This window comes from Cyprinodon tularosa, unplaced genomic scaffold (genome assembly GCF_016077235.1).
Source record: "Cyprinodon tularosa strain WSP-4 unplaced genomic scaffold, ASM1607723v1 ctg509, whole genome shotgun sequence".
Taxonomy (NCBI): Eukaryota; Metazoa; Chordata; class Actinopteri; order Cyprinodontiformes; family Cyprinodontidae; genus Cyprinodon; species Cyprinodon tularosa.
The window spans coordinates 754,726-765,943 of record NW_024039240.1 but is presented as its reverse complement, the minus strand read 5'-3'; the positions used below and the strand labels follow the sequence as shown (position 1 = coordinate 765,943).

The following is an 11,218-nucleotide window of genomic DNA, read 5'->3' as shown; positions in this document are numbered from 1 at the left end:
AGCCCCACTCCCACAGACTGCTACTCTGGGTCAGCTTATAGTTAACTGATTTATAGCAATGTCAAATTTTACTGAAATCCCAAAAATGTTTCCTTAAACACAGAGGTGTCAAGTAACGAAGTACAAATACTTTGTTACTGTACTTAAGTACACTTTTTAGGTATCTATACTTTACTCCATTACTTATTTTTCTTGCTACTTCTGACTTCTACTCATTACATTTTCACACAAGTATCTGTACTTCCTATTCCTTACATTTTTAAAACAAACGTTCTTGTTACTCTTGGCTTTGGTTTAATGTTTATAAATATTTATTTCACGTCACGTGCGCCATCCAATGCAGATCATTGGCGCCATCCACATCTAGTGAAAACTAGTGTAACTGGATGAGTGATATAACACAAACAATCATTGGTTAGCTAAAGGAAATCATCAGAAGCAAGCAGGTGTTATTCAAACTGCTAACGTGAATTGTCTATGCCATGCTACAATGTTGAATTCAGAAAAAGATGTTGAAATGTCTGAAAGGTCGGACACAGGCCAGAGCGTATCGGGAGATGGAGACCAACAAGACCTCCCTCATCCTTGGCCCTATCTCAAAGAATTTGTAAAAATAGTAAAAAAAAAATAGCTTTTAATTCATATAGTGGCATCTGGCTGTTTTTAAAAAAAATGTTACTTTATACTTTTATACTTTAAGTAGTTTTTGGAGCACATGCTTTTTTCACTTTTACTTGAGTAAAGAGGTCAAGTTGATACTTCAACTTTTACCAGAGTGTTTTTAAACTGCAGTATCTATATTTCTACTTAAGTAACAAATGTGTGTACTTTTGACACCACTGTTCATACATCAGTTATTATCTATTCGTTGCTGATCTATATGTATGCAAGTAAAAAAAAAGCCTACTTGAATAAAGGGTGAAAAGAAGTTTTTCAAAAGTACAATGTTTTGTTATCTTAATTAGATTTGATATGATTTTTGTTTAAAAAATATCAACAGCACAAAAAATGTCTGAAGATATTACTTGTAGGGGTGTTTAAGGGTTAGGGCAACTGAAAAAATAAAAAAGTTAACTGATTTTTACATTTCATTTCAGTATAATATGAGAAAAAAGTCAGAATTCTGACTTTAATCTCAGAATTCTGATTTTTTTCTCAGAATTCTGACTTTAATCTCAGAATTCTGATTTTTTTCTTAGAATTTTGACCTTAATCTGAGAATTCTGACTTTTTTCTCAGAATTCTGAATTTAATCTTACAATTCAGAATTCTGACTTTCATCTCAGAATTATGATTTTTTTTCTCAGAATTTTGACTTTAATCTCAGAATTCAGACTTTTTTTTCAGAATTCTGAATTTAATCTCACAATTCTGAATCTTCTCTCAGAATTCTGACTTTCATTTCAGAATTCTGACTTAAACCTCATTCTGACTTTAATCTTAGAATTCTGAGATTAAAGTCAAGATGAACAAAAATCCTTAAAGATGCTCTAAGCTCTGTTGTGAATTATCTACAATATAAACATATTTTTTTCGTCAGTCTTCATAGAAATTTAAGAAAACACTGACTTCCAGTTTACGATTACATTCCAACTATGCGGATAATACATTTACAAAAACATATCATTACTATGGCTGCACCTGTGCAGCCGTAGTTACCCATTTATTTTATTAAAAACAGAGCATAAGTACTTGGCTGGTTTAGCGAGTCGCCATGTGTGGAAAGTTTATGGTTATATAACCTACATAAAGAAGGAGGATGTTGCAGACTGTACAATATTCGGAAATACATATTTGGTATGCTCTTAAAAATCCAGGGTGTTCATTGGTTAAACTGAAATGACAGGCTCCGCCCACCGACCGTTCTACTTCCCTCCGCTTCTTCCAGTAGTTCTCCACCCACCGGCAGACAGAGAGGACGCAGCTTAGCCAACGCGGGTTCCCGATCTAAACATATGGCAAAAATAGCCCTTCTTTCTTTCAACGTTGGGCCCACTACTCTTTAAAAATTCCGCCAAAAAAGAGAAGACGATTTTCCAAAACCTTTCGGCCGTTATCTCACGTAAGTACAGCGGAGCTCGGCTGTTACTCCAGTGAGGATTCATTAAGCGGACGCTAACATGGCGGGCTGCTCTTTCTGCCTTCTTGCTACACATGACACCATTCACCGAGCGCTGTTATTCCGTCATGCCTTCTGTTTTTGTATTTTAACATACAAATATCCCTTAATCCACTCTGTTTTAGTGTGTGTTCGTGTAATGTACACATGACAAGGTGTATTCTTTATTTATTATTAAAGTATGGCTTTAACAAATCCGTCTCAAAACGAAGGGCAGCCGACAGCCACTCCACCATGTGTCTTTACCCAGTGTGTTTTTTCCCCCCCGTTTTTTTATTTTCTCTTTCATTTTAGCATAATTGCTAACTGAATGACCCATGATGATATCACTAGTGCTTTTATATTGTTTATGTTATCTTCTTTGGTGACGCATTGAATTAATATTCAATTTGTCAAGTTGTCACTCAGTGTTTTCACTCATGGCGCATGCGCGAGATTTGGCGAGAAGCTCTCGCTGATCTCAGATCAGTGGAAGCACTGAGTGCCTGATAAACCGGCCATCTTTGAAGTAGAGGCATAAAATTAAAATATTATATTAGCTATGTGGCTGTCCAGAAGAAAACCATATAACATATTGTCCTTGTATTACTAGTTTTCTGTGGCATTTGAGATGTCTTATTACCAACATATTACGTTGAGACAGCCTGTATCTTGTTTAAACCACATGAATGTAGCATTAGTTTTGTCAGGATCATGTTTTTATAGTCTAGGTAAATATACTAAATGTTTTTGGTTCTATATTGATCATGAATTTCAGTATGTCAGAGCCCCAGTAGGGCGCTATTTTGTTCAGGCTTGTATTTAAGCAGTAAAACTTTACTGTTGGGTGTGGTTATTATATGTTTTAAAAATCTGATCCCTGATGTTATTTTTATTTTATCAAATCAGGTCAATCGGTTTTATTTTTTCTGTACCTCAATAATCTCTTATTTCAACCATCCCAGTTGGGAGGTGACCTTAACTTTAAAGTGCAAGCCTTTAAACATGCTTTAAAAACAGTCATGTTTCACAAAAATGAAAATATAACACACTTAATGTTTGCTGCTAGTGATATTACACTGTGAGGTTGGGTATCAGTTGTAAGTACACATCAAGGAACAAACAAGTGATGAATTTCTGTCACTCTGAAGAATGGAAGCCCAAGAAATGCATTGGTTGGGGGGGAATCCCGATTTACAGAAATTTGATTAATCATCTAAACATTCTTATCCTGCTATTTGTTGTGGATGCTGTGCTGACCCCCCCCCCAAGCCTTTGCATGACCTAACCATTTTCATTGCATAGTTAACCCCAGTTAATCTCAATTCACACCTATTTCCAAAATTCAGCCATTTACAGGAAGTGGGGACTTGCAAAATGTCCAAAGTTTTTGGTACAAACTGTTTTAAATGTGATGGTGAAATCAAATAGTCCTTACTCTGATGCCAAGAAAGCAGCACACACACACTATCTAGATGCCTTGTAACTGAGACATTGAAGGTCTAACAGAGTGATTTAAAGAGTTATAAAACTGTCATTATCATTAAAATTCTCTTAACTTTCACTTCCAGTTTCTTAAAGTGTCTTAAAACCAAATGTATTTCTCGCCCTCTTTGTTAAATAAAAACAGTAAGGGAACCTATTTTAAAACAAAAATATTTCAGTTGGAGTAGAAAGCCATCAGATTCAAGCATTTGATGTTGAAAAATGAGATAATTATTGCTACAGCATCTTAATATTAGGGATGCTTTAGGAAAAAGGTGTGTTTTTTAAAAAAAAACATAAAACACATCATCTTTAGACATAAAATTTATGATTGTTTCTTGGCCACTTTACTAGGCATTTCCTTTACCATAAAAAGGCAAATAAATTGGTCTTTTTGAGGAAAGAGTATATCCTGTAGTGCAATACGATAAAAATCAAGCAGTTGGAGGTAAAATGGAAGCTGCTGATCAACTAATCATACCAGACCTACATAAACATCCGTAACATCTCGTTTTATTGCCTCCTGCCTTTGCATTCATGTCTAACGTTGTTATTTTTCTTTTCCAGGGCTCCCCTGTCTCTGCACAGGTGTATGAGCGCTACCCAGAGGGCCTAGGGGCGGCCCTTTACAGGGAGCACTTTGACTTCAACGCTGAGCCACCTTGGGATCCTAGCTGATAGCGGGACAGGTCCATCTCCTGACTTGTCCATGTTAGTGTTTCTTTAATCTGTATGAAAAAAAAAGTCTACCAGAACATTTGGTTTAAAGAAAAATGTTAGAGAACCAAAAGTTAAATTGACAGTTTTTCCCTTCATTTCAGTTTGTTGCATATCGGCAGGACCCCATTGGCTCAGTCGTGACCCCTTGGCTATATTTACTTCTTCTTTATGATCGTCGGCTTAGCGGAATACGGTTAAGATGAAAGGATTCCCTGACAAACCAAGCTACATCCTCGAACTCCTGGAGGGAGGAGTTACTCTGGAAGATGTTATTGATGGACACATCTGCGAACAGGATCAGGTAAATTTAAGTTTGACAATTTATAAAGTTTTGTAAAATTGTTTTTAAGTGCAGTGTTGACTGACTATTACATTAACAGGTGGAGAAAAGTGCGTTTGTGGTGGGTGACCTTGGTGCCCTGATGCGCCAGCACACCTGCTGGCAGAGCGTGGTGCCCCAGCTGCAGCCTTACTACCCAGTGAAGTGCAACAGCAGCCCTGCAGTCATCGAGGTTCTGGCCTCTTTTGGCCTGGGCTTTGTTTGCGCCAGCAAGGTGAGGATGTATGACTTAAAAAAGCACATGCATGTCATCCTCTTATGAAATGGTTTGTTTTTGTTTTTTTGGGACAGTTGCATCACAAGCACTTAACTGATTACATATCACTGGATAATTGTTATCCATTAAACTTATGTAATGCTCCAGCCTTTTTGACCATGCTTGGGTTAATGCTAAAATTATTTTCTCTTCTTCCATTCAGGCTGAAGTGAGTCTAGTTCTGGAGCATGGTGTGTCACCAGAGAACATCATTCTGTCGAGCGCTTTCAAGCAGCTGGGACACATCAAATATGCTGCCAAGAACGGCATACAACACCTTGTGTGTGAAAATGAAGCAGAGTTGTCCAAGATTGCTCGCCTGCACCCAGATGCAAAGTAAGTCAGGAAAAAATTATAAACAGTTCATCATAGTAAGGAGGAATTTCGTATTTTTTGTTTGAGCTTGCATGCCACTACAAATCATTAATGTTTAGTTGCCTGTGACTTATATAGTGTATATTCCTTTCAGGCTGTTGTTGCAGTTAACTACTGAGGCTCATGCAGCAGAGACCAGCATGCCCTTTGGCTTTTCACTCAAGAGCTGCAGACATCTGCTTGAGGCGGCCAAGGAGCTGGGCGTCCAGGTAGTTGGAGCGGCCTTCCATATCCCGAGTACCTGTCAGGACGCACAGCAGGCCTACAGCCGGGCGCTGTCTGATGCTCGCTGTGTATTTGACATGGGGGTAAGGGCCTACCTCAGACAATCTTGATTTTTTTTTTGTCATTAAAACAATCTTGCTGTTTATTTCCTTATTGAGAAAAAAATATCTGCATTTCATTTCAGCTGGATCTGGGTTTTAACATGAGCATCCTGGATATCGGTGGTGGATTTACTGGCTCTGAGTTTCAACTTAAACAGGTCAGCAGTTAATAGTCTAATGTGACTTTTTTATGTTTTACTTAAACATTTTTACCAATGTTGCAAATTTGTTTTTATGTTTTTCACATTTCAAAAGAAGTGCAGGGATAAATCAAAGCAATATTACTGTTTTTGACTCTAAGCGTGGACACCTTCAAATATATGAAGGTTCTACTTTTGTTTCCACTTCTAGCAGGATTTTGAAAGTGACCGATTTATCCTAAATATGAAGTCTTGAATCACATATTGAAATCAAGTTTGAGTTCTCTAAAATGGTTTAAATTCTCTTTTATGCAGGTTGAGTCTGCAGTCCGGCCTCTCCTGGATGCTTACTTCCCCCAGCGATCAGGTGTGCAGGTTCTGGCCCAGCCCGGCTACTTCTATGTGGCCTCTGCTTTTACCCTGGCTGTCGGTGTAATTGGCAAGGAGATGGTGGCCAACCACTGGGACAATTTGTCCCAAGGTGAGATGTTAGTTTTTTAAGTACATTGCTTTTCAGAAATAACGCTGCGTTGCTAACATAATTGTTAAATTTATTAACACAGGCGATAAGAATGAGGATACAGAGTTCCTGTACTACATGAACGAGGGTGTTTATGGCTCATTCAGCCACAAGCTGTTGGGAAGCGTCATCACCACCCCTTCAGTGCACAAGGTTCGTACAACAATGCTTGCTCTGGTTGAATACAGAAGAAAATTTAGCATGCAGCAGTTTTTTTTTTTTGTTTTTGTTTTTTTATGTAAATGGCTGAATGGCAAAGCTTAAAATTCAGAGTTGCACCCCGGAAGTTTGTTGGAGTGTTTTCGATACTGGTCAGTGTTTCCTTAAGGACTTGTTTACTCTGCTCTAATGTGCAAACACAGCAACCTGTGCTGCCAGTAGTGCTGTAAGTCACCCTATAGCAACAGACAGTTTTCAAGCCATGGATTGATCCATTATTACTTGATTACTTTGTTTTCTAATGATTGTCCTGAAGTTTATTACTTCCCCCAATGTTTGATCTAAGGAAAAAAAAAAAGTAGACAGACGTTAAAGTAAAAGAGCAGATTGATGCACTTCCTTGTTAGAGATGTGATGCAAAACTCCCTACGAACCAGAGAACTGTTTTTGGAAACAGATTCTTGCAGGACTCTTAAGGCTAGAACACAGAATTAATTTTGGCTTCTAATCAAAGGGCAAATCGGATTTCATAAATTTTTACCAATTGCAGCTTATTGAAATGCATGGGGCTGACCAGGCTGCTGAGATTTCTCTGCAGCTGTTCTTGCATGGTTTTGACTGAGTTAAACCACTGATCTCTTTTGGTCAGGCCTCTGTGGCAATTTGATAGAAATAATCTGAGTCTTGACAGGAAGAGAGACACGTTGACAAATTAAAATCGTGCTTTGAGTAGCGAAAGCAGCCAGCTTTGTCCCTATCAGCTCTTCCAGAAAATTAGTCTGTTAAGCATCTTTTTTACTTAATAGCAAGGGAGAAAGCAATACAGCCTCATTTAAGCCAGATGACTGAACAGATTGGATAGGGGAATACATCTTTTTCTTTTAGCTTCCTTCAGTAATCTTGAAAGTTTTTGAAACTATAGCCTATTAAATGATATAGAGCCATGCAGACTTGCTATAATAATCATCCCACACTTGATGAATAAGTTTGAATTAGTGTTTTTGGAGGGTATCGCATAAATCGGTGGGTCAGCCTGATTGGTGTTCCCACAGCATACCAAGAGCAGAGACGATTTTAGCGTGGCTCGCTTGCTGTTCTCCCTACCACTATAAGGCGATTGTTCCCGGGTTTATACGGGATTTTCGGTCAATCGGAAAGTGGTATATCTATAGCCTTTGTGTTCACCTCTCTGCATAGTTTGATTTATTCCTTTAATGAAAGGAGGAATTGCCACAAAACCAGACTTGTGTTGGGGTTTGACTGATGCCTATTCCATTGACCATGAGCTAAAAACGAGATCACATTAAAATAAAACATATCTTGTTTTTCTACATGATCTTATGGAATTTTTTAGTTTTTCTAAAAAAAGATTTCCTCTGTGTGCAGCATGCACTGTGTGCAGATGAAGCGGTGTATCCCAGCAGCCTGTGGGGCCCATCACTGGACCAACTGGACCAGGTCGTGGAGCGCTGTCTTCTGCCTGAGCTCATGGTAGGAGACTGGCTGCTTTTCTCCAACATGGGGACATGTGGTCTGGAGGAGTTCAGCTGTGCCTCCACCTCCAGCCAGCTGCCAGTCTACTACACCGTTTCCACATCTGACTGGTGAGTGCTGAGTCAAACTGCAGGTGTGCTGTTCTTAAAGATGCAAAGAAACAAGCTAATTTTCATACTCTTATGTGCTCCAGGTACGAAATGCAGGAGGCGGGTGTGGTGCTTGAAGGTGCCATGAAGAACTTCTCCATGCTCCAGTACAGCGCGTAACTAGGTTTTCCCCTGTCCAAGCTTGGATTGCACAGATCTTCCGTCCTCTGCTCTCACTATGTGAGAGGAGAGGTCGGGCTGGTGTTCCAGACAAGGGGCTAAGTGTCCTCAACATTCCAGCCACCTTGGGGGGGATAAAGCTGTGTCCTGTCAATATTTCCTTCCAGAGTTCGACTTTTTAGCTTTTCACTCCTAGAAATAGGAGAGTTAATTTTGCGATACCTCGATTTAATCCTAAATTCCCCTGGTTCATAATCGGAGTCCTGCTGCTCTCTGAAGGGCTGAATCTGTCGAGTAAAAGCTCAAATGATATTATGCAACAAAATGGATGACTCATTGAAGATGGGACAGTTTATTTTTGAATCAAAGTCCGTTTACAAATTGTATAATTTAATCAGTTAAAACAAATCGTCTATTGATAATCTGACAGTCTTTTAACCTCAAGCACATTTTTGTCTACATGAATTATTTTTTCTTTGTCATTGTAGATTCAATACTAGAGATGAACCCTTACTTTGTATAGAATTGATAATTATCTAACCTTTTGCTAGACTGCAGCTCACCTCAGTGTTTTATTTATTGGAATCAAATATTACGGTGACATATTTCAGAGTTTAACTTTAAATGTGTCTTGTCCAGGTGATATTCATTGGCCCATCTATCAGTGTTTTCCTGATAACATATTTATGTGGTGTTTATTTATTAACTTTTTTAAACGCTACAGGATTAGAAGTGCTGTGACCTCAGTGGTTTTCCCTTCATTCAAAGGGTGTGGCAGAATTTATATCATTGTGTGCTGTCTCTGCTGATACAGACAAACCAAATGGTAACACTCCTCATCTCAAGCAGAGAAGGGGCTCAGTCTGGTTAATAAGACAGTTATTTGGATTAAAACCAGCTTTCAGATTTACACATAGGTGTCGCTTTTGGTCCTTTATGGAGGATCCCCAAAGCTAGCTATCGAAGTATAATAAAATTCTATGCCAAAAGTACATAAATGTCTCCCTCTTTAAATAGAAAGGCATTGATAGTTGAACACAGGCTTCTCTGATGAATTTCATATTAAATCTTTCATTATGCCTCTTGAAAGACATGAGGGGCACAATGCAGAGTCTCTTGTATAGCTTCATGTTTGATAACTTAATAGGTAATGTGACTCAGCAGCAGTTTGTAAGAATCCTGCCCTTGTGTTTTACAAGTGACTAATGTATTAATTGTCTAAGGCACTAATGGACCATAGCCTGTTTTGACTGTAAATTGTGCTTGTTAAAGCAATGAAAGTGATTAATTTAATACATTTCTGACTGAACAATCTACTTGTGTATGTCTTTTTTGGGGGGGTTGGGCTGTTTTCTTTCAGCGGTTGTGAAAAATCACTAGTTACTATACAGGCTAAAGTAATGCAAAAAAAAATTTCAATCAAGAATTCCTTGACAACTTTGTTATTATCCATAAATAAGAAATCTTACTATATGATTAAATCTGGGTAAAATAAAAGAACCCAAAACCTATAAAGCATTAGTTAAGTTCTGAGTAAATGATCAAAAGAAGATGAAAGCTCTTCTCACATTTACTAAATAAAATACATTGATCTCGAAGACACCTAATAAAGTATTCTGTGGCCTGTCCAGGAAACTTTTTGGTGTGTATGTCCTTAGAACCAATAAAAAAGGAATATATTTTCCATAAAACTAACCATCATACAAGCAAAGTTATTGTGACTATCTGAGCTTCCAGTTATCAGTTTGACCTGCACATGGATAAGGCTCATGCAAATCAGGAAGTCTTTATTTCTGAAAGCGATAGAAATACTGTGGTATTTTCCTAACGATGTGGTTTGAAAACCATCCTAGGTAGCTGAATTGAAACACTGACTTAATTGATCTCACAGTAGAGAAATTTGCTCAAATAGTCAAAAAGAGAAGGTGCATGGAGTATTTACAGTATATACAGTGCATCCACATACATATGACAGCTGAAGTCTAATTTAGCTGGATTGTTATACAAGTTATTGCACACGATATTTATATAGATTGATTATTATATAGCTATTGCACTGGGTATCAAATATAAAACAGGTTATTGCACAGGGTATTAAATATCAATTGCGCATTATACATTGCACAAGTTACTGTCAAATAGTGTTGCATTGTAGAGTGGTTGCAGCAGAGATGATTTAACTGCAGGAGCACTCCTTTAGACAAACGGTGTAAAAGTCTTTCACTAACGGAGCTGCTCAGCTCCTCTACAGTCTGGTGCAGAGGATGGAAGGTGTTGTCCATGATGGATGTAAGCTTGGACAGCACTGTCATCTCAAGGCACCTCAGAGACAATTCAGCCAGATCATAGAGTCAGATTGATTAAAGTTTTCTATCTAAGGAAATTCAGTTTATTGCATCAACTCACTGACTCGAAGACAATTCCTCACGCCAAGTATGCTTCTAGTGACAGTGGAAAGGAAACCTCAAGCAGAACCGGGCTCAGTGTTTGCGGCCGTCTGCCGAGGCCGAAGGGTTCAATTTCATTCAATTATATTTGATTTACTCTGATCAACCTATGTTATATATACATATTACATTCATTTTTGTGAATAAAATGTGGAAAAATAATTCAAGAAGCAAACATGTACATTTTCACAGCCATATGATGTGGATTTTTTTTAAAAGAGCTTGTTTCTAACCATTTTTTTTCACCAAATCTGGATTAGATCTGGACAATATGATCAAATATTTAATTTAGATCAAGATTGTTGTGTTTGTATCTATTTCAACGAGGTTCAGTTAAACAGACTGATCCTGGATCAGCAGGCAAAGTGTTCCTCTTGCAAAATAACTACTGGATCCACATACTATGTTTTGATTTTCTCATTGCGGATCCATTTAGGCAGGAATTATCAACTATTACAATAAGGTGATGTCAACTTTTTTATCTGTAATCAAGGTTCAACAAGGCTTGTCCAAATTTATAACAGTGAGAGCACACCCAATCCTTTCTCAGAGAAGATTAATCAAAGGATGACGCAGCATTTTGAGATTA

The 11,218-nt window shown here is 38.0% G+C and overlaps 1 protein-coding gene across 1 annotated transcript; it reads left to right on the top strand.

Moving 5' to 3' along the window:
* Nucleotides 1–1,874: 1,874 nt before the first annotated feature.
* On the top strand, nucleotides 1,875–9,498 carry LOC119795314 (antizyme inhibitor 1-like). The gene is made up of 11 exons (XM_038303244.1): nucleotides 1,875–2,062; nucleotides 4,151–4,294; nucleotides 4,405–4,604; nucleotides 4,684–4,857; nucleotides 5,063–5,235; nucleotides 5,369–5,582; nucleotides 5,684–5,758; nucleotides 6,056–6,221; nucleotides 6,304–6,413; nucleotides 7,806–8,023; nucleotides 8,107–9,498. The coding sequence occupies exons 3-11, from the start codon at nucleotides 4,503–4,505 to the stop codon at nucleotides 8,180–8,182; spliced, it is 1,308 nt and encodes a 435-aa protein (XP_038159172.1). The 5' UTR covers nucleotides 1,875–2,062; nucleotides 4,151–4,294; nucleotides 4,405–4,502; the 3' UTR covers nucleotides 8,183–9,498.
* The last annotated feature ends 1,720 nt before the right edge of the window (nucleotides 9,499–11,218 follow it).

What these genes read in the sequence shown, in the direction of transcription:
- LOC119795314 (XM_038303244.1), top strand. Translation starts at nt 4,503, where the DNA reads ATGAAAGGATTCCCTGACAAACCAAGCTACATCCTCGAACTCCTGGAG. An exon ending in GCTTTGTTTGCGCCAGCAAG is followed by an intron (nt 4,858 to 5,062) that starts GTGAGGATGTAT and finishes TCTTCCATTCAG; the next exon opens with GCTGAAGTGAGTCTAGTTCT. An exon ending in CTGGGACAATTTGTCCCAAG is followed by an intron (nt 6,222 to 6,303) that starts GTGAGATGTTAG and finishes TTATTAACACAG; the next exon opens with GCGATAAGAATGAGGATACA.